The sequence below is a fragment of the Populus alba genome, chromosome 10 (assembly GCF_005239225.2).
Source record: "Populus alba chromosome 10, ASM523922v2, whole genome shotgun sequence".
NCBI lineage: Eukaryota > Viridiplantae > Streptophyta > Magnoliopsida > Malpighiales > Salicaceae > Populus > Populus alba.
Genome location: NC_133293.1, coordinates 17,681,302 through 17,707,204, shown reverse-complemented (window position 1 = coordinate 17,707,204; position 25,903 = coordinate 17,681,302). Strand labels below are relative to the sequence as shown.

At 35.2% G+C, this 25,903-nt stretch overlaps 3 protein-coding genes across 7 annotated transcripts; 1 reads left to right on the top strand and 2 right to left on the bottom strand.

The window, feature by feature from the left end:
- Positions 1-2,584: 2,584 nt before the first annotated feature.
- Positions 2,585-5,669, top strand: LOC118042973 (zinc finger CCCH domain-containing protein 29). Of its 2 annotated transcripts, XM_035050745.2 has the most exons (2): positions 2,585-2,792; positions 3,251-5,669. In XM_035050745.2, exon 2 carries the CDS (start codon positions 3,260-3,262, stop codon positions 5,300-5,302), a length of 2,043 nt encoding a protein of 680 aa, XP_034906636.1. In that variant the 5' UTR covers positions 2,585-2,792; positions 3,251-3,259; the 3' UTR covers positions 5,303-5,669. The 2 variants fall into 2 exon arrangements, with proteins under 2 accessions (XP_034906636.1, XP_073268087.1); XM_073411986.1 differs by lacking the exon at positions 2,585-2,792 and having other exon boundaries at positions 3,245-5,669.
- Positions 5,670-8,593: 2,924 nt separating this feature from the next.
- On the bottom strand, positions 8,594-11,287 carry LOC118043346 (omega-3 fatty acid desaturase, chloroplastic). Its single transcript, XM_035051314.2, has 8 exons — positions 10,577-11,287; positions 10,303-10,392; positions 10,121-10,187; positions 9,931-10,023; positions 9,641-9,826; positions 9,450-9,530; positions 9,145-9,282; positions 8,594-9,042 (listed from the first exon to the last, which is right to left on the bottom strand). Exons 1-8 carry the CDS (start codon positions 11,089-11,091, stop codon positions 8,857-8,859), a joined length of 1,356 nt encoding a protein of 451 aa, XP_034907205.1. The 5' UTR covers positions 11,092-11,287; the 3' UTR covers positions 8,594-8,856.
- Positions 11,288-13,204: 1,917 nt separating this feature from the next.
- On the bottom strand, positions 13,205-24,677 carry LOC118043223 (uncharacterized). 4 transcript variants are annotated; one of them, XM_035051109.2, is made up of 24 exons: positions 24,383-24,677; positions 24,015-24,151; positions 23,662-23,746; positions 23,149-23,202; positions 22,858-23,053; positions 22,456-22,531; positions 21,509-21,968; positions 20,704-21,033; positions 19,958-20,161; positions 19,744-19,848; positions 19,573-19,657; positions 18,333-18,460; positions 17,935-18,229; positions 17,620-17,849; positions 17,418-17,542; positions 17,141-17,258; positions 15,527-15,582; positions 15,316-15,409; positions 15,049-15,238; positions 14,896-14,967; positions 14,726-14,826; positions 14,586-14,648; positions 13,518-13,746; positions 13,205-13,361 (listed from the first exon to the last, which is right to left on the bottom strand). In XM_035051109.2, exons 1-23 carry the CDS (start codon positions 24,494-24,496, stop codon positions 13,639-13,641), a joined length of 3,426 nt encoding a protein of 1,141 aa, XP_034907000.1. In that variant the 5' UTR covers positions 24,497-24,677; the 3' UTR covers positions 13,205-13,361; positions 13,518-13,638. The 4 variants fall into 4 exon arrangements, with proteins under 4 accessions (XP_034907000.1, XP_034907001.1, XP_034907002.1 ...); XM_035051110.2 differs by having other exon boundaries at positions 17,620-17,846; XM_035051111.2 differs by having other exon boundaries at positions 19,585-19,657.
- Between the last annotated feature and the right edge of the window lie 1,226 nt (positions 24,678-25,903).

Genomic DNA, 25,903 nt, shown 5'->3' with positions numbered 1-25,903 from the left:
ATCACTATATAAATTCACGTAATGACTTTTATGCTTGAAGTTCTTTTTATATTTGGTCATCGGCTTCTTTTCTGTAATTTCATCATTCCATGCTAGCTTGAGGGTTTGTTTTGTACGGTTTTTTTTAGGTCTTCATATTCTTTAAAAAACATTTCAATTTTAAATTAATTCTCAATTCTACATAAAACTATTCATTTGATTGTTTTTTTTTAAAAAAAATATATGAGAGAACAAATACCAAAGGAGGGTAGAATTAATATCATCCTTTTGTTTAAGAGAAAAAAAATTTTTTTTGGTAATTTGTTTGTTTTTTAGTCCAGTCATTAATTTATTTTTTAATTTTATTCTTTAATATGAGTTAATTAATAATTCAGCTTAATGACTTGTTTTGTATTGCTATCTCTATGATTATTATAGTCTTTAAAAAAATATCTCATATAGTTTGGTTCTTAATTTTATTATAATTTATAAAGTTTTGTTGTTTGTGAAAAATTAACTACAAGGGGTTGAATTTAGTTTGCCCATAAATTTTGTAATTATGTTGATTAGGTTCATTACAATTTATTGTTGAATTTAATAATATTACAATGGTTAATGAAAAGACCTACAAGTCTTATAAAATGTCTGGGGAACTTTTGCTTGACTCGTGATAAGAAAAATCTAGAATTGTTTCTTAGATAATATAAATAATTTCATAAATTCTATCGAGTCTTTGTTTACTTTAGTTAAATCTCATTGATTGTTTCTCTATAGTTTTAATATAAATAATTGTAGTATATGCATGGTCTCAAACATCATGATACATGGACTACGAGGTTTTAAAATAAAAAAGAACAACGGTAATACAACAACTCCAGTTAATCATAGATAAACTAACCGATAAGAACAGGTGAGTGATTATATTCTCAAGGATGTAAGAATTTGTCATCTTAAGGAAAATAGAGTTAAATATGCTAAGATATCTTTTGAACGGGCATGTGAAAAGGGATTGTGCTATAAATCTTACTTTTTAGTATTTTTTAGACTATGAATTTTTTTCTCACAGGTTCTTATGTAGCCTTGGAATTTGACTTTGATCATTTGAGATTTCTTGCCGTCCTTACGAAGATTTATTTATTTGCATGCGAGCCTAAGACTGGTATGTTTTGTTGGTTTTACAAGTTATCATAATAGGCCGTGTGTTAATGCATTTTTACTATTCAAGATGGAGGCAAGGCAACAGCTACATTTGAAGCTGTGGAATTAGCTAGTTTCACAAATAAAAAAGTCAATTACAGTAGAATTTATTTCTTGGTTAATGCATGGAATACTCTACTATTATGTTTTATGTTTGCAAAATCATTTATTTGTTAAGGGAAATAGGTTATAGGTTATTTTCCAGTATGTTCAAGAGTATGATAAAAATATATTTTGTTTAGAAATATATTAAAATAATATATATTTTTTTTATTTTTTAAAATTATTTTTGACGTCAGCATATCAAAATGATATAAACACAAAAAAATATTAATATAAAAAAAAATAATTTTTTTTAAAATATTTTTAAAATATAAAAACAAACGAGTGTTTAATATACAATTATTGTATTGTCACTAGCATCTTTTGTTAAAAGAAGAAGAAGCTAGTGCAATAGTAGTTTGGATAGATGAAGATTCCAATTGCTAGTTTGTTTGCTTCATTGAGGAGGTCATCTTCTTGTTTATAGATGATTTCCTATATTCATGGCATCGCAATTGTTCCAAAAAAAAAAAGAAAAAAAAGATGAGAATTGTTTTTTTTCGAAGGAAAAAACAATATGCTTGCTGGAGCTTTTATGTCTGGCCCTTTCATCTCTCTTTTTTTTCTTAATAAAATTCTGGCCCCTGTAATTCCCCTATATATATCCATTAATGCATGCCAATTTCCCCATCAAATCACTTCTCCTTGTTGAAATTTTAACTTGAAAACAAACAAACAAAAAAAAATCAATTGATTTTGAAAGAAATACAAGGAATATAACCACTACAGGATAGAGTATCATTTCAGGGAGTATTTGTCTTTTCATTACAATTTTTTTATAAAGTGTTTTTTATTTTAAAAAATATTAAATTCATGATTTCTTAGATGTTATTTTTAATGATGTTAATACTTCAATATTAAAAACTAAAAAAAAATATTATTTTAATATATTTTTAATTATAAAGTACAATTGATTTTCATGTATTTTTAATTAGAAAATGCAAATAATGAGGTTTTGTTTTCTTTGACGCTGCATTGACCAGACAGAAACACACTCACTGTCCCGTGCGTGAGATAAGAATTGGAATACAAACGCACAACGGCACAAGTGACGGGGTACCGTCGAGTCGGCAAGAGAAATGTGGGGTCCATGTGAAGTCGAAAAATTAATTTGCCATTCATTTCCATTTCATTTATTAATTTCAAAAGAAGAACAGCAGAGTTAAGCAACTGTTAGCCACTTAGCCTTAACCCACCCTGGTACAGAAAGAAAAGTAGCTCTGCCTTTGAAGATTTGACTTTGACCAAAAAACCAGAGAGAGAGAGAGAGAGAGAGGAAAAGTCTGACTTTCCTCTCTCCTTCCTCCTGAAGAAAATTCTCACATATATGCTATATAGAACCCACGACCGGGTCTCGTTTTAACAGCTCACCACTCCCTTCCTCCTCATCCATCCGAGCTAAACAAAGCTACTCTCTTTCCCTACACTCTTCTACAAACACTTGAAACTTAACTAAAGACCTCAATTCATTAGCTGTTTCTTGCTCTTTCCATCACAAGTACTACTGCTCATAGGTATGTCCTTGTTTATCTCACAGACAATGAAAACTAACATACTTGCTTATTTAATTTTCTATGAATTGAAGGTGTTGGTTAAAGTCTGAAACTTTTTTACTGGGGTTGCTTAATCTGATTTCTTCTTCTTTTAAGTGTTCTTGTTTTGTTGGAAATAGTAGCGATCTTAGAATAATAAGTCTTTTTTTGTTCTTTTATGGGTTTAATTCTGTTTGTGATTTTCTCTTGGCTTGTTTGGAGAGGAAATTTGTGGAAAAAAGCATTAGAAGTTGAGGAGAAAAGTTTGAAATGATTTAATTCTTGTCTTACTTTGTCATCATTAAATAGTTTTGCCACTAGCATATAGTTTCCCAAGACTTGATATAGGTTTTTTGACCTTGTTATTTCTTGATTTCATTAATGAACTGTATATATTTCTTGATTATGGTATATTAAGTATGCTTGTTATAACGATGCAGGACTTGGGTATGTGCACAGGCTCAAAGAGTGATTTCCCCCCCTTAAATCCGATCATGGAAGACAAATCTTACAGTCAAAAGGGCAGTCTCTTGTATAAATGCTCAGTTTTGCTCGAATTGTCTGCCTCTGATGATCTTGCTGGCTTCAAAATTGAGGTTGAACAGAAGGGTTTGGATATTGATGAGGCAAGCTATTGGTATGGCAGAAGAATTGGGTTGAAAAGGATGGGCTTCGAAGAGAGGACACCTCTCATGATTGCTGCCTTGTTTGGAAGCACCCATGTTTTGAAGTACATCATTGAAACCGGCCAAGTCAATGTCAATAGGGTGTGTGGCTCTGATAGGGTCACTGCCCTTCACTGCGCTGTTGCCGGTGGGCATGATTCCTCAGTTGGGGTTGTCAAGCTCTTGCTTGATGCATCTGCTGATCCTAACAGCGTTGATGGTAACGGAAATAAACCAGGTGATCTCTTTGCCCCTTCATCCAAGTGGCTGTGCAATTCAAGGAAGAAGTTGATTGAGTTGTTGCTAAAAGGCGAAAGTTTAAGTGAAGATGGAGAAGAGAAACTGATCATAACGCCTCAGTTGGCAAGAGAGGGAATTGAAAAGAAAGAATATCCTCTTGATGTGACACTGCCAGATATAAACAATGGAATATATGGTACTGACGAGTTTAGAATGTACTCTTTCAAGGTCAAGCCTTGCTCCAGGGCATACTCTCATGATTGGACCGAGTGCCCATTTGTTCATCCAGGAGAGAATGCGAGGAGGAGAGACCCAAAGAAGTACCCTTACAGTTGTGTCCCTTGCCCTGAATTTCGCAAGGGAACATGCCAGAAAGGTGATTATTGTGATTATGCGCACGGTGTTTTTGAGTCCTGGCTGCATCCTGCCCAATATCGCACCCGGCTTTGCAAGGACGAAACTGGTTGCGCACGAAAAGTTTGTTTCTTTGCACACAAGCCCGAGGAATTACGTCCTGTGTATGCTGCTACAGGTTCAGCAATGCCTTCACCGAGGTCAACTTCTAGTGCAGTGGACATGGCAACTTTGAGTCCGTTGGCCCTCGGATCATCATCTCTGTCGTTGCCTGGTACATCAACACCACCAATGTCCCCCCTGGCAGCAGCCTCCTCATCTCCCAAGAGTGGAGGCTTGTGGCAGAACAAAGTTAGCCTTACCCCACCTGCTCTGCAGCTCCATGGAAGTAGGCTAAAGACAGCATTCTGTGCTAGAGATTTGGATTTGGAGATGGAATTGCTTGGGCTGGAAAGTTACTCTAGCCAACTCCAACAACAGCAACAGCAACAGCAACTAAGGGATGAGATATCTGGTCTCTCCTCGCCATCTCACTGGAGCAGTAGGATGGCAGATCTGAAACCTACCACCCTTGACGATGTTTTTGGATCTCTTGATCCTTCTTTAATGTCTCCAATGCAGGGAGTCTCATTAAAAGCAAGCACACAAACCCAGTTACAATCTCCAAATGGGCTTCAGATCCGCCAGAACATGAACCAACTACGTTCAAGCTACCCAGCTGCCAATCTCTCATCTTCTCCAGCTAGGAACTCCACTTCATATGGGTTCGATACCTCGGCTGCAGTAGCGGCTGCTGTAATGAATTCAAGGTCCTCCGCCTTTGCAAAACGGAGCCAGAGTTTCATTGACCGTGGAGCAGTACCCAACCGTTTTGGCCTCACTGCAGCTGCAAACTCTGCATCAATGATGTCCTCTAATCTTTCCGATTGGAACTCCCCTAATGGGAAATTGGACTGGGGCATTCAAGGAGATGAGCTGAACAAGCTCAAAAAGTCCGCTTCCTTCGGATTTCGAAGCAACAATAAGCCCGCGACAACAGCTGCCAACTTGACAGCTTCACATGTTGACGAGCCTGATGTTTCTTGGGTTAATTCATTGGTTAAAGATGTCCCCCCTGCGGGAAGCACGTTTTTTGGTGCTGAGAAGCAATATAGTCTCCGGGAAGGAGTTCCCGAATCGCTGCCACCATGGATGGAGCAGATGTACAGAGAACAGGAGCAGATGGTGGCATAAACGTCTATGCTATTTAGCTTATTATCCTGACAAATAAGTGTTTATTTAAATTTAGAAGAAGCAAAGTTGATGCTAAATCAAACTGCAGATCAAAAGCAAAAGTGGAGCAGCAAGCATGCTCGTCATTGATAGACCAAGTGAGAATTAGGATAAAAATTAGGTGGAACAAGGAGAATTTTTTAATTATTTGATATCCTTATTTATTTTCCCTCCCCTCTGGGAGAATGTACTTTATATTTCAGTGGTGGAAGAATAGAGTACTTATTATTTTCTCAAATACTGCAATCCCAGAAGGAAAATTGGGTGCCATTTTCCTTAATGACTTCATTGTAAACCTTAATAATAATAAAGATCTTTATTGTTCTCATGTATTGTTGTGGTTTATTGATATGCTTCATTGTAAACGTTACTTCGTTTCTTTCTTTGTTTTCTTTTTTCGTTCTTCAACAGGATTGGCATCTGTGTTTAGAACTCAGCCACAGAGATGCTTGGTCATGGCACAGTCTTGCGAGCAACTTGAGTGAATGGTTTTCATTGCAATGTACACTAGCTACGTCATCCTTTTAATCTTCCAATGACTGGGTTTTGTTCTTCCATACATTTCAAGCTATTATTGGGTGACTGGGTTTTGTGTTCCTGTCGTAACTCCTGAAGTGCTCTAAAGAATGTAGTTACTATCATAACTGCAGTGTCTTGTATTATGTGTGTTCTGAATGCCAAGATTGCCAGGACTCGTGCGTGTGCGTGGCAAGAAGGTTGAGACGGTCGAATTTCGATTCAAGCCATGAAACATTAGATCTCAATGGAAAACAAAGGCTTAGATTGCTGAAAGGAATTGGTGGTTTATCCATTTCATGAATTTTTAGCTCATACACCATACTGGGCTTGGTGTGCATCTAGTTTCTCATGGCAGAGCAAGGAGCTTCAATTATTCTTTTTTTCTTGTGTAAATCCTTCTGTTACTGCCTTGAAACACCTTAAATCAGCTTGTGATAAATTAATTATCTTTCGCAACAAAAGAAAATCGCATGTCAAAATGCAAGAATATATGCTTCACCTAAATTTTGATCAATGATGTTTTGCATTTAGCTTTGAGATAAATTACCAGAATTTATAATCTTATTTGAATTATAGTAAATTAGCATTTGGATGTTGTAATTAGGATAGATTTCATGGAATTAAGTATGAAAACAACATGAATTATATAAAATTTTAATTAATTATAATTTGATCATTTGCTAGATCGAGTTTGACATATATTGTAGGTATTGTTTAGAATTTTAATTTAAGAGTTATTTGTGATTTGATAAATATTATAGTTTCCAAACACAATATCTATCAAACATCATGGTTTCTAACCGTGATTTTTTTTCCATGTCATATTGACAAGCGTATAATTTTCCTATTTCATGAATATTTTTTACATGTACGATATTTACCAGATGGAAGAGTGATTGACTTTTCTTTTGTTTTTCTTGAGAATGTATCCAGGAAATTGCTCCTTTGAAGTTGAAAAGGACATGAATGCTGGCTTCGATTCAAACCATGATAAGACGTGTGGGTCCCACATCTTTCACCTCTGCCAGTCTTGGTCTCTCAGCAATGGAAAAAACATACGCAAGGTGCTGAGTTGTGTAGCCAGAACCGCCCATGAGCTTTATTCTCAACCATACATTATTTTCCATTATCCTGAAATTGAAGTTTCTTCTCTCCTTCCTTTGTTATTATACAATAATAATTTGGCCGACCACGGACGTTGCTGATGCTTCCACTTTTTGGATATTGTTTATTGAAAAGACGTAACACTAGAAAAATCTACACAAGAGATCCTTCTTGCCCCTTGCATCATTATCTTTATTTGGGCTGATTTGTTGGGCCTGAGTCTATTTCCGGCCTGCCAGATCATGTGAAGAAAATCTGCATGGCTCCTCACCTTTTTAAAGAGATCCATCGCCGAAAGGAATTTCCTTCCGAGGAAAAATCACCGAGCCGCTTCTCTCAAGAGAACGATCGATCACGGGACAAATAAGTAGTTAGAAACCGAGCCTAGCAAGATTTTAATAAATGAAACAATTTCCTTTTTGTGCAAGTCACGGTGACTGCCATCAGGGTCCGAATCCCTTTCTAGTCCAAGACTTTTCATTTTGTTTTTCAAGTATTTAATTCTGGATAATCAACATTTCATGTAAGATTGAAATTGAAGAAATATATGATCAGGTATATACAATTTAATCGTTTTATTGTGAGTTTTCTTTCATATTACTATCTTGATTCAAACTCATCAAGAGACAGTAAAACAATAATTTTTTTTTTTTTTTTGTAGATACATTCGGATGCTGATGATTTCTCATGTCTAGTTATAAAAGGTTTTGTTCTTAAAAAGCAAAAATTAGTCTAAAAATATCTTAATTTTTTTTAAAAAATTATTCTCCACCCGAGAAAACATCTAAAGAGTATCAAGACAACTTGGTTTCATAGCAATCATAAATGAAGTAAAAAAATTGTTTTTGACTGCAGAAGAAAGTCTCTCGAAATAAATCTCAAATGGACAACAAAAAATCATTTGGGCCAAAATGCTTCCAAACATTCCATTAGGGGCCTCTTTCAAGCCCACCTAACCCAAATTCGCTGACTTTTGTCAGAGATACTGTGTTTTATTACGAAGTGAACAGATTTTCTTAGCTCGGCATCTAGTAGCTATTTAACTCACGGTTTATTTGCAGATTATAAATTTTTATTTTTTAAAAAATATATGTACATGTTATTTTTATGTGTTTTTTATATAAAAAATAAAAATAAAAATTGTTATTAAAGTATTAAATAAATCAATAATCATCTATTTAAATAAACAAAAAAAAAAAAACTTGTCAATAATAACTTAAAGATAAATTAAAAAAATTTAAGAGATGTATATAGATCAAGATGTTTAATTTTATAAAATATAAATTTTTTTCAGTTATGTTTCCTGAATTTATTTATTAAAATCAATAAAAAAAATAAAATTCATTAAAATCAATAAAAGAAAAATAGAAACACATACGAAATAGATTTCAAGAGATGGAAACTGGAGCCCCCCCCCCCCACACACACACACACCTATATTTCGTTCCAATGAGGTGTAAAGGATTAGGAGGATACTTGATGATTCTGTTAACTGAATCCTGATTTGGTGGTGAGTGCATAATGGAACAAGGAGCATGTCTGGGAGTGAATTTATTTATATGCCATGAAACTTCTTGTGTGTGTGTGTGTGTGTATTTGATGAATTATGGCGAGAGAGAGGGAGGCAACGAGCCAAAGATGTAGATTTTCTATCACAATACATCATATAGTAGTAAACTTTCCGTGTCCATGTTGCAGCAGAACTGGCTGAGATTAACCATCCGCGACACCTAACACCTATTATCAAATAAGAAGGAAAAAAATGCGGGGGAGAATGGCTGTCCCCAGTGACTGAAGACATTGTCGACCAATTGTCGGAAGTTAAAATGAATGGTCACAAAGAATCTTGGCTTGGTTGGCTTCACCTTGATGCCTAGAAACATTTGGCTTCTTCACTCTGTTTTCTCTGGTCCATAGAGCTTGGGATCTGTTTGATAATATAAAACATCCCCAGCGTCACTAACATAGTGATCTTGTTTCATGCTTCTTATAAGCGTTCCCAGCAAGTAAAACGGAAGAGGTCCAGATTTCTTTGGCTCTCGGTAGTACTTCCCGAGTACAGGCTTAGCTGCTTCTGTCTGTAAGATCAAAATGAACAATCATTACAATAGATCCAGAAGAAAGTGGACCGCTTAAATAAACACAATAACAATTAGGGTGCAAGGTATAATTTCACTTACTGCTTCGATTAAGTGGTAGTGGGGGATTTGAGGGAAGAGATGATGAATCACATGGGTCCCGATATCATGGTGGATGTTGTTAATCCATCCATAGTCACGGTCAAGGGTTGTAAGGCCTCCTCTCAGATAGCTCCATTCCTATTGGCAGCCAGAAAGTATAGACTATAGATATTAGTTTAGGAAATTTAACACAATTAACTTTCATATCTAGTGGGAAAAATAGACAACTTGGTAGGAGAAGAAAAATGACTGGTGAATATTGACAAGAAATGTAAGACCAAGGCTAAGGAGATTCATCTTCCAACCTTTCCACGATACCAAGGAAGTTTCTCATCATGTCCATGGTGATGCAAGTAAGTGACCAAGTCCAACCACATGACAAAAATCTGCATTTATAAGCAAATTCGATCGTATGAATATAGGCACTAAAGAATAACTGAGTTGTAGAAATTATAAAAAATGATAAAGAGATAGGTAAACCAAGAACTAAACCTACCCAATAGGGAATGCCATAGAGTTTAAGCATTTGGACAGGACCCATTACAAAGGATAAACAAGCAACCAATGCTGCCATTGCAGTCCAGCAGGCAGTTGAGGTAATAACATCCTTCCTCTCATTTGGGGCAAACAAATCACTGTCTGGATGGAAATGAGAGCCCTTCTTTCCTGGACTTCTACTCCACTGTAAGGTCATTGAAACCCGTATTATGTAACAGTTATCAGTCTATCAAAAACTCTCCTAAGGTTAATCTTTAGATTTGGTTAACTGAGATGCTAAAGGCTTACCAGATAAACAGGGTAAGCAAGCATAGGGAAAGGCAAAGTGAATCTCAATGTTCTTGTGACATTATCCAAACTCTTGTATATTTTCTCAGACAACTGCAATAACAAAGAGTATACATCAATGAGTTCCAAGTTTGAAAGCAGAGAAACCAGATTGCTTGAAACAAAGAGGTCATTGTTCACAAAAACTCACTGGTTGCCACGATTCATCATTCTCAACATGTCCATGGTTCTGATGATGGGTTCTGTGGCTAATTCTCCTGTAGTGATCATCAAAGTTGCAAGCATATCAGATGGTATGAAATAGATAAATTCCATTAAAAACTAAACAGGACACTGAAATACTTGGAATTTAGCAGGATTGCAGGAACTAACCATCCATGATAAGGAACAAGGATTGAAGAATGAAGGAGATGACCCACTACACTATTCAGCTTTGGATTATTTGAGAAGCTCCCATGACCACTGCATATTTATAACGAAACACCATCCACATTAGAAACATAAAGCAAATGCAGAACTAAAACACAAGCAAACCTGCAGATCTTTAATGTTCAGGAAAGAATTGGCCATAAAGTTCTATACTGAAAGCAAATTAAAACGGAAAATAAAAATTCAAATTCAAGAAACAGAAAAAACATGAATTTACCAATCATGGCCAAGAACAAAGAGAGCCCAGAACATGGTCCCCTGAGCAAACCAGTAAAGAGGCCAAACAACCCAATTGTTGAAGTAAGCAGCAGCAACAGCCAATCCACAAACCACAGCAACATCTCTCACGACATAGCTCATAGATCTCCATGGATTTTTAACCCAACAATGCTTTGGTATAGCGGCTCTTATATCAGCTAATTTGAAAGGTGGTGGAGCACTAGGGTCGAAAAAATCACCTTCATGTTCATTAACACCCTTAACGCTCTCTCTTTCTTTATCTTCCTCCTCAATTACTGGAACACTAACCGGAATAGCAACATTCAATGCCCAGTTTCTCTGTCTAGACCAACTAGAGACCTTGAAAGAAGAACCAAGATTGTAACTTTTGGAGACTGGCGGTTGTCTAATCTTTAAAAGATTGGTAGTTTTTGATGTTAAGCCAGTTCGACTTTGATGGTAAACTCTAGGAAGGGGTCTTAGGCCACATTCTGATAAAACCCAGCTAGCCATTGAAGACCCAGAAGCAGAGAAGGCAAGTATATCCAATTCTTGCTATCTCAGTTCATACAAGAAAATAAAATGAATGGAAGCCTAGTGAAAAGAAAAGGTACAAATTTTGCAAAGTTGATGAAGAGATAACAAAAAGGGCTTTTCTCCTCCACTGCCAGCTATAAAAATCCCAACTTGTGCTGCTTGTAGCGTGTCCTCTCGTTTCAATGCGTCCATGTATATATATACACACACGCACCTGTGCGGGGGTTTACTGTTTAAGGTATTATTTTAAATTAAATAATAGTTATTTTAAAGTATTTTTTCTCATAAATATATAAAAATAATATTTTTTATTTTTTTTAAAATTTATTTTAAACATTATCATAGGTATACAATAATCTAAAAATATAATAAATAAATAATGTTAAGCCAAAAAAATATAAAATTTTCATAAAATACAGTTCTGCAGTAAAAAAACAAAAAGTTAAAAAACTAGGTTAAATGGATTTTTATTAAACGATGAACAGTCTTTTTTTTAAAAAAAATTCTTGCATAAATATAACTACTATTATAAAAATTATTTACAAATCTAATTTTTATATGAAAAATGAAAATACGATAATTCCTCCAATCATAGATCCTGTAGTGTAATTGTGGCTACCACTGAGGGGCTTCTGAAACAGTGGGGTGGCGTGTGAGAACAAAACTTCAATATTGACCCGCTGTGGTTTTCTTTTAGTTTTTGTGGACAATGGAGAATCACATGTGCGAAAGGAGAAAGTAGACTGACGTGGTCAAATCTGGAACGTTGATAGTATATAGTTACCTTTTGTCAAGGTCGTCATGTTATAGAGTCAATTCTATATTCTCATTTTCACTGGCCTTTCAACATAAACGAGCTCTCTTTGATGTTTCGTTTTCTCATGTGCTTCACGCAACGGCTATTTTCTGGCACATGGACGGCAATAAGCAACCGGCCACTATTCGATTAGAAAGTTTTTCTTGATGACTTTTGTGTGTTCATTAGATTTTTCAGTTTGTTCCAGTTTTTCCGACCAACTTAGGTCAAATAAATTGTTCGTGCGTCTTAGGTATTAGGTAATGAAAGCTGGTAAGAGCAAAGAGAAGATTTCAAAATTTCAATCAACTCAAGCAAGGAATTATTCATATTCCAATCTTTTACCAATTCCTCATCTACGTCATGAGTGCAAACATTAAACTCTCTGTTTTGATTTTTGTCCATAAATTAGTGTTATTTTTTTTTTAAAAAAATTAGCAGGTGAGGTGAGAAAACTTTTTTATAAACTAATAAAATTGGAATTTTTTTGAGAAAAATAGCATAATTTAAAAAGCTTCAGCATTACTAGGAGTTGCCCAACTCTTAAAAATACTTGCGCCTTAAAAATATATAAAAGAAATTAAAGGGTTTTGCTATTGGATATTTGTATGTTTAATTTGTGCAACCAAAAATTTCCTCCCTTACTATTTTTTTTTTAAATCCATATATTACCACATAATAAACCTAGAAAATGCATAAACATCCTATCCGGCTGCAATAGAAATTATTTTCAGTAATTTCATCACCGCGCATACAGTAGTTTCTTAGTTTTACACTTCCGTAGGATTGATTTAGGTTGACATAAGGGGGGGAAATCATTTAAACTTCCTAGAGAGACGGTATGCCATAGACTTAATTCAATTTATAAGGATATCCTAAATCTTGATTTTAAGAAAAATAAAGCACGCAGGATGCATGGATATGGAAGGCATAAGATATTATACTAGATGTATGATCAGCCAATGTATTGTATTTTTTTTTTTTTTTTTTTCATCAAAGAAAAAACTCGCTTAGATATGGATTCATTTTAACAAGGGTACCGACCACCCTTTAAAATAACATACTACTATATCTTTCCGACCAATGAGTTTGCCCCCACAATTCAATTTTCAGCAAGCCATACAAAGGTGCTCTAAAGTGCACCAGCACCACTCAGGAAATTAATCGAATAAAATAGGTAAATCCGATCATTCTCAACTTTTTTTTTTAAGAAAAAGAAGCTTATTGATACTCGGAGAAAACGTGGACACATAATGGTCAACGAGGGCCCCGACCTTGCCCAAACGTCAACGGTTAATAATATAATAATATACTTTTTTATAAACTGCTCGTTCATGCAGATGAAAATAACATTCGGTGTGAAAAAGGCAAAAAGAAATAACAAGATGCAGATGAGTTGCTTTGACTACTCAGAATATACACGACAAAGTACCAGTCATCAAGACATGCAGAAAACTGGTAACCATCTAGGTGGTGGCCTAGTGGCGAAAGCTTGGGACCAAGACTCAGGTTCAAACCCCAGGTTGCTCATATGATGGACATGGTCGAGCTGGCCCGGACATCAAAAAAAAAAAAAAAAAAAAAAAAAAAAAAAAAAAAAAAAAAAAAGAAGAAAACTGGTGTGCTGATGGTACCATCCGAAAACTTTAATGGATATTGTCAACGGTGGGCTTTCTGGGAAGCCAGACGAATAATGTATCAAACCACCACTTGGTGGCAACAGATGATCAAATGTTCCACCATTTGCGTTTCTCCATTTGCTTGGCAAGTTCATTAGCCATTGATCCAAAGTTTTCAGCCCCACTCTGCAACTCGGCTGTACGCTCACTGAGCCTCTGTTATGAATAATATAAACGTGAAGGAAAAAAAAGATTAGGTCAAAGCAAATCACTACAAGAATTTATCCAAGGTGTATATTTACAATTAGAATGAGTGTTGATGGGGGTGATTTAATAAGTCTCCTTGGGCTTCTATCCGCAAGGTTCATGCCTGCTTTTAGGTTTCAGAATGCAAGTTTCTAATTGTTTTGTTAAAGCCATTTCTGATGTAATTCTTTAAATGTCGTCAAAGCAAGAAATTAAACCTCGACATTAAGACCAAATATACCTTGAGTACAGTTATTTAATCAATAATTTTAACTGTATTATCCACTCCTCAGAGGTACACAATTTGATGTGGGAAAAAAAAGTTCAGTGTATTTAAAAGTTGGCTACGGTACCTCAAATCAATTTATTAACAATTCTCTTAACATTAAATGAGAGAATATCCAAAAATAAGCAAATGCTAGCCTCAATCATATGAATTTTTCAAGCATTTAGTTCAAATATGAGATACCATTAGATTGGGCTCCGATCGCAGCCATTATCAGATGGTTCCCAAAAGGTGGGGCACTAATTAACTGTACTGCAGGTATCATTTTATTAGGTTAGGTGCAACATGGGCTAGAACAATTCATGGATGGTTCTTAAAGGGGAGGTCAAATTGTCAAGTCAAGTGGGGCCTAAATTGTTTATCCAAGTTTGGAGTTTGGTACATAATGACTTGCTTTCCAGATAACTTTATATCGAGGGCATAATTTCAAAATCTAGAGCCTTCAAGGCCACGAAAATTTCTTCCAGAAGACAGTTCATCCAACGAGTTCATAAAAGGGAACCAAAATTAAATCCATCACTACCTCAAGCTTCTCCTGGCGTTGTATGAGCTTATCCTTTGCACGTGCAGCTACAGCAGAGACATCCTGGAAACACAAACCACCATGTCAGAAAATATATAATCCACAAAACACCAGCATTTTAACCTTTCATGTTGAATTACCTCCTTCCTATATTTAGCCTTAATGTCATCAGCTGTTCTGAGCTTTGGCTGTGAATCAGTACTTGCACCTTCAAATAATCTTTCCCTTTCTGTTCCCCTATCTGCAGAGCAACAAAAAAGAGTGGTTAGCATGAATTAGCAAGTCTACCAAAGTAGAAGATTTGGGGTACCTTTAGTATCATTCTTGCTCATCATTTCAGATGAAGATGAGACAAATAGAGGTTCATCAATATCAATGTCATCTGCAGCAAACAGAAGCACAGTCAAGAAAAGGACCAGACAAGGAAATAGAGGAAGATTCTTGGAGCAGAGGGATACTGAACCTATACGAAGCTCCACAACTCTTTGGTCATCCAGAAGGTCGATGGAAGGCTTTAAGAAAGGAGGGCTGGAAAATATGCCCTCTAAATGTGCAAAATTATTCTTACAAACTTCAAAAAGATCTACATCATGCTCTGCCATGCTCCCTTGGAACCCCTTAATCGAACCACCTAAAATTCCAGAGGATGCACCCTGTGACCACAGAAACTATTTACACGATACCATAAAGTTTTGGGTGAAAAACAGAAAGCCTGAAATTGAACTTCAACCTGTGTTATCTTCTGATTGGGAGATAAACTGATAGTGGCATCAGCAGCAGCTGTAAGTAGTTTATCATGAAGGCTAGGCAACGACTCTGGAATCCTAGAATTACCAATTTTTTGTAAAATTGTAAACTGTCTTTCCCATCAAAGTTCCAGGTCATAGGTAAAAAGATAAACAACACACCCACAAATAAGAGTGTGGAGAAGAGAGAGAGACCTGAAGTCATTTTCATAGGCCAAAAGAGATATAGCAGCAAATTCACACCCATTTACCTATAAATAAAAAATTATCCATCCAAGTTAGATATATACATGCCAAAACTTTAGTTGGTTTATGGGGCTTAAATATATATCAACATTTAACAGAAAGCGAGCTAAAGTTTATGTTCCATAGCTAACCATGCATCATTAATAAGTTCTAAATAAGTGAATTTTAAAGCAGTACAATAATCATGGCAAGGAAGTCAAAAGTAAGAATAGATGCAAGTCATATAGAATCAATAAGTAAAAACAGCTAACGAGTTTCTTGTACTGCCCCAAAATCTGGAAACATGAAATGGAGCAGCAGTATATAACACTTCCATCAACTTAAATATTTTCATATCAACCCCATCGTCTTAGTTATCAGGAGCTGTTCCGATCAGTTTGAATGTTATGCATCATTTATCACTTGATTGCTCAAGCCCACATTTCCTTACTCTTTATACCAGGAGCCTGCAACCTATACAAGCACTAGCAATGATCTAGTCAATCTCAATGATCCGTTAACTAAATCTCAACTTATCCCAAGTCCTTACACTATTCTGTCTTTATTATAGGCTGGAAGAATCTGTAATTTGTGGGGTTTATGATATTTCATTTTAAAAAACAAGATATCTTGCTTCATTTCAACTGTCACGTCTCTTGTTGGGCCAGTATGAAACACACGATCATGTCTAAGTTGGATAAAGACCTATTAAGTAAAATGGCCGATATATTAATATAATCAAAACATGAAATATGTCCACGGCTAATCATTTAGTGCCTGCTTCTTAACAAGTCTTCCCTGCCTATTCAATCTGGTTGTAGCTTTTTTCACCAGTCATTTCAAGATCTATCTGTGCACTTAACTCATATACATCTCATTTTAGAACACCTAATATTCTTCTAAATTATATTTTAAGCAATTTTACAGTAGATTTTCCATGGTGCCTTATAGACCCCCCCCTCTCTCTCTCTCTAGACCAACTGTTGCCAAAATAAAAGGAGGAAAAGGGAGAAGAGGATGCCCTTCATTCCCGCATAATGTATCAGATAGGAAAAAAGTGAAGCATATCAGTAAGTTTCATGTAACTAGTCAATGAAATTTGCCTGTAAGATTTACCAAATCTAAGGTCCCATTTGGTATGACTTTTGCAAATTAATTTAGGTTATTTTTTCTCTTTTGACTCAGAAGAAAAATCATAAATATGTTTGGTTAGAAATAATTTTTACCTTAATTAAAAACAATGTTACATAATTGATTCAAAAATTTTCTTTAGTTGAAAATTAAGAATTTTAAACTTCTAACTTACTGATTTCATCTCATACCTCCAAAAAAATTGGCTTCAAGTCATTTTTCACCCATCATACTTCCAAATCAAATTATTTGTCATGAGTTATTTACGAAAGATAACTTTTGAATTATGACTTTAAGTTAATTGCAAGATTTTCTTTCTTCAATTTTCAGAAGATGGTAAAAACAAAGTAAGCGATTCAGAAGATTGTAAATCAGAATCCATGTGCTGGAAATATAGCATGATGAAAATAAATTCTGGTTCCAATAAAAAGTAAATAAATAAATAAATCTAACCAGAATAATCTGTGCATTTTCAGATGAACATATTGTCTTCTCCATATTAGTCTTGAAGTTCCACCTTAGGATTGACATTAAAGAGCTTTCTCCAACCACTTCAAGATCTGGTAAAGATCTGCAAACATAAATTAGCTTCTATATGAAAACTGATTGCTTGAAATAAATGATCTACTACGATTCATTGATGATCATTTTCCACTAAGAGTTACAGTTACCTGAGAAAATGAAAATTTGCAACATCAATTAAACAAGAGAACTATAATGAGTGCTTTACCTTATTTCAATCTCTCCAGTCTGATAGAGTAAAATGACCCCACAGTCTTTATCATCCATCTTGAACTGTGTACTCCAACAGCATGGTTTCATGAGATTTACCTTTCGAATAGGATTAATGTCCACCTAAAATAAGAGAGTTTTACTAAATGGAAAGTGGAGGTACAGATGGTGAAACCAAAGACTGATGCAAAAAAGGGCACCTCATTCCAAGAGTACAAATCCAATGCATCCTCACAACAAAACAAAAGAAGAAAATTTCCGACTCTCTGCTTAAAATGGGAAGCTTTGGCAGAGGCCTCGTGGTCAACTTTAAGTGGAGCACTTTCACTGCAAGCAACATCTGGGACAGGTTCACTTTTAGCTTCGCTTTTCTGAGATGAATTAGATACATGTTTTCCACTAGACATTTCAGAGATCAAGTCATCACCTTCTGCACAGAGAAAGTTTTCAGAAATCCATACAATTCGAGGGCAGCAATTAAATATATCCTCCGCCCAGTTGTCAAAAACACTTACCTATGATATACAGTGATGGTGAAGTCAGTTCCTTTTCAGATTTTATTGATTGGGAGCAGAGAATACCACCAGTGTTGCCATCTATGACAACAGTATGGGCATCTTTGGTCATAACAAACACTTCCAACCGTACATGATCTTCCATAGTTTTGGATTCAGTGTCCTCTCGATTATTTATTAAGTCACTAGAATCTGAAAACAATCTCACAGCCAGAGAAGTGATAGGTGAATTGGAGCCAGATAGACTGTCAGTAAGAAACAACACTGATGATGTACTAGCGTCGAGCAGTGCTACCTGAAGCATCAAATTGAAATATCAACTCTTGAAACTAATTTGGTTGATAATTCAGCATTACCAATTAACGAAGAGAAAAAAAAACTAAGCAAATGATTCCCACCTGGGAACAATGAAATCCCACAGCAAGTCTGGTTCCAAAATTTGCAAATTGCAGAGCATATATAGGAGAACTTAGGAAGGAAAATACAGCTGTACATTGAGGTCCATCCCCTTGGTCCAGAGTGTAGACTGCATAGATATTAAATGTTAAACTATAGACTAAAAAAGAAAAGGAGCTTCAATCATAGTAGGCTGATACATAATGAAAGTAAGTAGCTTTGCTATCATTGCAAAAAAACAAAAACAAAAACTAATAGGCTCTCCAATTTCTCCTGCATCAGTTGAACAATTATCACTTTTACTCTTTAGACTACCCATTCAAACCAAAACCACCATCTGATAAAAAGAAATAAAAGCTCAAACCACACCGTATTTTTTAATGACTGACTGCATAGCACATGTTTGTTGTAAGACCAGTTACCAAGTTAAAAAGTAATGAACAATAAAAAGAATCTGTATAAAATAAAAACTCTCTGTTTTAATCTTTAGAAAGAAAAAAACCATAATTATCCATGAATTCTTCAAATAATAAAACTGAACTTAAAATAGAAATATGTAGCAGGGGTGGCTCAATTTCTAATCAACCAAGCTGTGCTGACTGCTGATGGTTCTGATTAGATTAGCAAGAAGAATCAGTCTATCTTCCAATTATGAAACCCCCCCCCCCCCCAAATTTCAATCCTTGCGGAGAAATGCAAGACATTCTTAATAAGCTGTCCTATAAGTATTGTAAACTACATTATGGTGAAAATAGTTGGCCAAAGGTCAATACCTCAAGTCCATTCCCAGGCAACTAGGAGAGTGTAGAATGCCTCTTTCATGTTATTGAAAGATAGCACTGTTTTTCCAATACAAGTTCTGTTACAAAAGATTGTCACGGACAAAATAGAAACATGTTGGCATGACTATCAAGTGGAAGAGGACTATCAAGGAAATACTACTTGCTTACACTGTGAAGAGCTTATTTCAGAATGGAACTCTAAAACTTAAAGGTCAAACTACGAGTTTTAGAGTGACAAAATGGAACCACAGGCAATCTGCTATACAAAACAAATGCCAGCTACTTGTATCTTTTTAGATCCATCTAGAGTCATAAAACTAGCTTATCAATTATTATCTGATTGTTAGTAGTTCCTCAACCAAATTCTCAAACCCAAACATCTGAGAACTTTCTGCAATTTTTCTAAACTAAATTTGGAAACAAATAATTAGAGATATCTTTATACAGATAAAAAGTATACATGGGGCGATACCCTCTTTTTCAGTTCCCGTCACGAACTTCAAAGTCATCTCATCAGCACTCCGTACAAGCTTATATAGACGAACCTACATACTCTCCAAGAAAGATAGAATCAGTAAAGCAGTAAATCTCAGTAGTCATTACGAAGCACTAAAAACAAATCAACTCTTACCATACCACACTCATTGCCAATAGCTAAACTTAAGGTATCTGAGCAAAACTCCAAAGCAGATATTGAAGCATTAGCATCAGCATCAGTGACATTGATACCTTTGACCTGCGCATCATTCAAGTTTTGGGCTATTGATCATTAATTTTAATTCAACAAGGGATGCCATGTTTATGGAATTTGAAAATGAAACTTACAAATTTGTGAAAGTACTAACCTCAGGTCCTAAAACATAAATGAGCGCAAATGTTGGATATGTGGCATCCCATATTTTTACAGTTCCATCTTGGTAACCTGCCATATATAATCTCTCAACCTGATACTTTTCTGCATCATGAAGTTGGCTGGGAACTCCACCAGTCAAAGGCCAATTTGTACTTCTGGGACAATGTGTTGCTTGAAGTTTTCTAGAAGAAATTTCCTAATAAGAAGAAAAAAAATGAGAAAGAAAACATTTTATTTTATTTTTGGTGGCTGAAAAACAAGTTGGTCAAAGTTTTGCAGCTGAAACAACTCATTTGTCTCCTTGGTTATTGGAAAGATTTATAGGAAAATGATTCTTGTGAAAACGATGTTGAAAAAAGAGCACAACTGGCATGTTTGGTTTCTAGAAAAGTTAGCATAAAGCAACTTTATGTTTTTCCCTATTAAAAGCAAGGTGAGATCTGAAGGAAACTAGAAACATTTTTTTTTTCTTTTTTTTTGATAGGCAATGATGTTCTGGCAAGAATTTGAGCCAAGAGAACCTATAGTCCATGGTAGTTCAATGGGATTCCAATGAAACATTTCTTGTGGAAAAGTATTTTTTGGTTGGAACCATTTATATTCTCAATAGCCAAGCACACAAGTGAAGGAAAACCATAGAAGATTTTGAATTCCTTTTCCTGTCAAGCAAATGGAATCTATCTATAGCCTCTGGGCTGTGATTAAAAAGAAAGAATGAAAGAAAAACCAACAAAATACCTCAGAAAGAGCCTTTGAGAACTTCCCATCTCTAAAGACCAGACCAAGTTTTGCCAGAGTTAATTGTGGTTCAATAGAAGGTATGACCATAGGGTACTGTATAGAAGAAACATAATTCCTTTTCTCCAGCAGGGATATTGAGGAAGACAAGCCAGCATCGTTATAAAGATTCAGCTGTCCTGGATTCGTTAATATCAAAGTGCTAGAAGTTCCCATAACACCACCACTTGGTAAAAGAACCATATCAGCAAAAGAACCATTAAGAGTAAGATCAACACGCCCGGTGCATTTTAAACTTTCTATTCCAGAAGACCAATCAAGGCTCAAAATCTGTATAACATAGAGATGTGTTAATACAAAGTGGGCACTATCTAGACTTAAATATTGAAAAGAAGGACTGACAGATCAGTTTTTGATCTGATTAATGGATTTTAAGTCACTAAATTCTCGTGAACTCTAATATGGTATAATAATACATAAAAATCTAACATCCTAGCGAAATAGGAGACTATCAAGTGCTAAGCCAATTTTAGCTTCTTTTTTAAAAGAGATATCTTTCAGTCAAAAAATACCCTTCCTCATCTCAGATGTCTTTAGGTATTAATGATATACTATGCAATTATTTTTTTCCTTTCTATGGAGAAAATAAATAAGCTCTTATCTCACTTCATTGATGAAATGTTTCTTAAATCCCCAGTTGGGTGAGATAGGGTATCATGATAGGTTTTCACCCATTGGTATGAGAAAACAAATATGAAAGAAAAAAACTAAACTGTAAGAAATTAATCCTAGTTAGAAAGCTCACCGTTAGAGCTTCTTCAGATCCAATTGCATCACCACCATAGACAAATAGACGGCCACGACAGTCATTATGCGATCTGTGTGCAGACCAATGCAAAACAATGACAGGTAGTCTTCTGTCGCCTGTGGATAACAGCAGCTTAACAACATCATTTGATGATTTTGCAGCATACGTATCTTTAGCAGAAGTAGTACTTGATAGGTTCCACAACAATATATCTCCATCAATATAACCCACGGCAAGAACTGACCCATCAGTAGATGCCCAACAGACGGCAGCTATCTCTTTCTCCAATGGCTGATAGTCTGATATATCATCAGAAAGCTCAGGTCCAGTGTCTTTGTGAGAATCAGCTGTTATTTTACATTTCAATTCAAGATCTTTATTCCCTTTAACTAGAACAACTTTATCTTCATAGACATCCCAAATAATAATCAATCCATCCTCATATGCAATCAACACTCTGGAAAGAGACAGATTATTTGAAATGCATGAGAACAGCATAAAAGAATTAGGTGCAATATAATACACCTATTCCCTTATTTTATATGGATCTAAAACTAGTATGGTTAGATACATGCACATAACTTCAAGAGAAAGAAAGATTAATTTAATCTAACGAAGCATACCCATCTCTTTCCATATTTGCAAGTGTCTGATTCTACATTTTCAGAAACATTTTCCGGTGCTAGTGTTGATAAACGCACAAGCATAATTACTAAGTTACCAACCCTTACAGATGGTCCAGAGGCCAGTATCCAGTCCACATGCCTCTAGAAGCAGAGAATTATAATTTATGAATAGAAAAAAGTCAGCTGCTGGTGCACAGTAGATAAATCATAACCATCAACTCAACATATTGAGATGCATGAGAAGAAAACCAATATTTTTTTAAGAAAGAAAAGAAAAGAAAAACATGAGGGAGGAAACTTAAGCAAATCTAGTCTTACTTGTTTCCTTGAGAAGAAGGTTGGGGTAGAACTCCTACAACAGAGCGATTTTTAGGTGATGACATCCCAGATGCATCTGCAAAATGAAGCACACGTTTGGCACCACACCACATGGTAGCACAGAAATAAATAGGTGAAAGCACATAAAGTAAAGAGAGATGGAGACATAAGGGATGGGGGTTTGGGGGGGGGGGGTCAAGGCAAAAAAAAAATTAACACGACACCAGTCACTTTGCAACTGTGCTAAACCATAATCATGTACCCAAAAAGAAACTAAAACAAAAGGTGATCCTTCAACAAGGGATGGAGTAGCAGTAAATAAAAAAAACTAATGCAAAAGAGGTTTGAAGAGAAAATGTTCACTTAAACCTTATCAAACCCAACTTAAAATGAAATCATTACCAGCTGCTACATCTGCAGGAACATGGTATGGCATTGGTACAAGTTTAACTTCTTCAGCATCATACTTTAACACATACACCATCCCGTACTCATCTCCAACATACATGTAACTTGAGCAAAAAATAACAGAGAATGCAGTTATGTTGGACTCCCATTGTAAAGAGGAAGCAATCCGTCTTTGCTCTAAATCCCAAACCTGCCAGTATTGATAACCTATTAATACACAAGCTATATGATTCCTAGTACGAGAGAAGATTTCAACATGAGCTTGCATAGCTACAGGAACCATACCTGAATCTCATTTTCATTTGACACGCTGACCAGGAAACCTTGATTTTGTAGAAACTGCAAGAGATGCAAAAATTGATCGGACATTCTCTGACATTCGATAAATAAAATAAAAGGGATGGCAAATAGCTTTGTTGAAGCATATAAAAATCACCAGTTTCCAAAGATCAAAATATTCAAAAAGCTTATTGCAGGCAACACATTGTACAAATTTATTAATCGTGCCCCTTTTATCATATTTGAATAACCAAATTACAAAATATGTAGAAACAAGTAATCAGCATGTACGAGAAAGAAATGGGGGGAGATTCTGATGAAGAAAAGGAAAAAAAATGTCTACACAAATGTATATTCATGTGGTATTCTGTTAAGCTTTAAACAATCAAGTATGCATATGAACTGATATCATAAATTACCAAAGAAAAGAATTAGGAATGCATCAATCAAAATGAAACGACAGGGAGAGAAGAAGGGACAAAAAGGTGCAATTTACTCTCCACATTTGAACTTACGAACCTCCAAGTATTTAAAGGGTGATTGCTTTGGAGAGACAAGAAGCCCTTCAATGTTATTACCACCAATCACTTTTACTCTGCCATCCCTGCACCAATTAAAGAACCGGGGGTAAAAAATCAGTAAGAAACCTCGTATTGATTCCTTCTAATGCCTACATTTTAACTTTTCCAGCTTCTCTGCCAATCACTCGATATTCAAAATACGGAGAATGCAAGAAATTTCATTCAGTAAAACAAAACTGTCAGTTCACAAAACAGCATCAAACATACTTATTTAATAGAAACTAGAACAGTTAAGGTAATCGCGCAATACCCGATTGTTATGACTTCGAGAAAAAAAAAATGGAGACTCACAGTGTTCCAATTGCTAAAAGGCTTTGAATGTGATCAAAAGCTAAAATAGAAGCAGTAGAAGGGATCCCATAGTGAAGAGCAATCCGTGGATTTATATCTTTAGGTGTCAAAACTCCCTTTGACACATTATCCTGCACCTGATTAAATTAGGACGCATAAACCGAGTCGTTAATTCCAATAATTAGCACTTATCCAATAAACTAAGTAGCTTAAAAATTGAATTTGCGCGCGAATTTCTATGATTATATGGATGACATTTCCTTTGATTAACGAAGTTAATATATGCATCGAAGGATTAGTTTGCTATATCAGAGAAAAATTTTGTTTCGCAACCGGATTTATTGTAGAAGTAAAAAAGAAATCAGTACCTCCGCGGGTGGTGGTGTTGGTGGTGGTTGTGGCTGTGGTTGCGATTGCGGTTGTTGCTGAGGTGGAGGTGGTTGTTGTTGTGAGGTGTTTCTTTGAAAGAATTTGGAAAACATGGTGCATCGACGAGGGAGCTGTTCTCTCTTCGTTTCGAATTCAAATTATCATGTACTAATATGACGATCAGAAGATTTTCATCGGTTTTTTTTCCCCTGCTACGATGAACGGTCACACGGAGCCGTTGACTGGTTGGTCTGTTTGCTTCTTTCTTAGGCGAATTTTTGCCTCGTAGGAAAATGGAGGCCCACAGCTAAATGGCCTGATCCAGTGGTTAATTTCTCCGTGATTCCCATTTTGTCCTACATGGCATACATTATTTCGGAATTTTGCGAAAAAAAAGTGGACATCGCAGCATAATCTTACTACGTGAAGGGTAAAACTGATGAAAGTAGGTTTTTCTTATTTATTAAGATTGATGAGAGTAATTGATCGAAGACGAAATGTAAACTGGAATGGAATTCATCTGGACAAAAAAAGTGTAGAATGAAATTATTGTGGAACAAAGGATTTAGTATGTGTAATTAAAATTGGTTAGTTTGACTGAAGTGGTTCTACAGTCTATTCAGTATTTTAATAATAATGGTTTTTTTTAAAATGTTTTTTTGTTTGAATATATATATGAATAATATTTTTTTATTTTTTAAAATTTATTTTTATATAGCACATTAGAATAATTTAAGAACATAAAAAAATTAATTTAAAATAAAAAAAAATAAAAAAAAAATATTTTTTAAAAAAATACTTTTAAAATATAAAATTTCCTTATAATTTTTATTTTTTAACAACATTTTATATGATAAAAACATGTTGATTTTGAGATTCTCGAAATCACTTCAACTCCAACTAATTGTATATTGACATATGGCATAGCTATAAAAGGATTCACTGCAAAAAGCAAGAATAATGTTATTTTAATTTTAAAAAGTGTATCTTCTCTGATCAGATTGTTTATTTTTTAGATATTATTAGTTTAAGTTTTATAAAATCTTGAAGTCACTAAAAACTTACATAGTTATTAACTTTAAAACCCATAAAATTAATTGAAATGCACACGAACGGGCTTAAATATCCATATTAATTACAATAATAATAATAATAATAATAACAACAATAACACCATCTCGAGTCTTGGCGACCGATTCCGAGTTATATTAGATTCAACACTAGCCAATCCAATCTAATTTAGTATCCTCGAAACTCCCAGAACCATGCAAGAAACAGGAAGGATGGAGAGAGGAACATAGCATTGAGCATCGCACACAGAGATACATGCATGCATTTGAAAAGTTTTTATGTTTTGTTTGGGTTGAGATCATATCATATCATTTTTCTGTTATTTTTGGTTATAGAAAAATCACTTTCACGTAAATATGTGTTCCGTCCAAAAGGAAAACAATGGAGAAGGCTGCATCCTCTGGTCTCAGATTAGCTTGGGCTTTAGGAAAGTGGAGATAAATATGTGA

Bases quoted from the DNA above. Each gene is read 5' to 3' on its own strand.
- LOC118042973 (XM_073411986.1), top strand. From the start codon at position 3,245: ATGCAGGACTTGGGTATGTGCACAGGCTCAAAGAGTGATTTCCCCCCC.
- LOC118043346 (XM_035051314.2), bottom strand. From the start codon at position 11,091: ATGGCTAGCTGGGTTTTATCAGAATGTGGCCTAAGACCCCTTCCTAGA. The intron at 10,393-10,576 runs GTAAATTCATGT...ATAAATATGCAG, and splicing joins TTTGTTCTTGGCCATGATTG to TGGTCATGGGAGCTTCTCAA. The intron at 9,531-9,640 runs GTAGGTTTAGTT...TTATAAATGCAG, and splicing joins TCTATGGCATTCCCTATTGG to ATTTTTGTCATGTGGTTGGA.
- LOC118043223 (XM_035051109.2), bottom strand. From the start codon at position 24,496: ATGTTTTCCAAATTCTTTCAAAGAAACACCTCACAACAACAACCACCT. The intron at 17,543-17,619 runs GTGCCCTTTTTT...CTCTTATTTTAG, and splicing joins ATTTGTACTCTTGGAATGAG to GTGGACATTAATCCTATTCG. The intron at 14,827-14,895 runs GTACCCCAAATC...GTTGCTCTGCAG, and splicing joins GAGCAAGAATGATACTAAAG to ATAGGGGAACAGAAAGGGAA.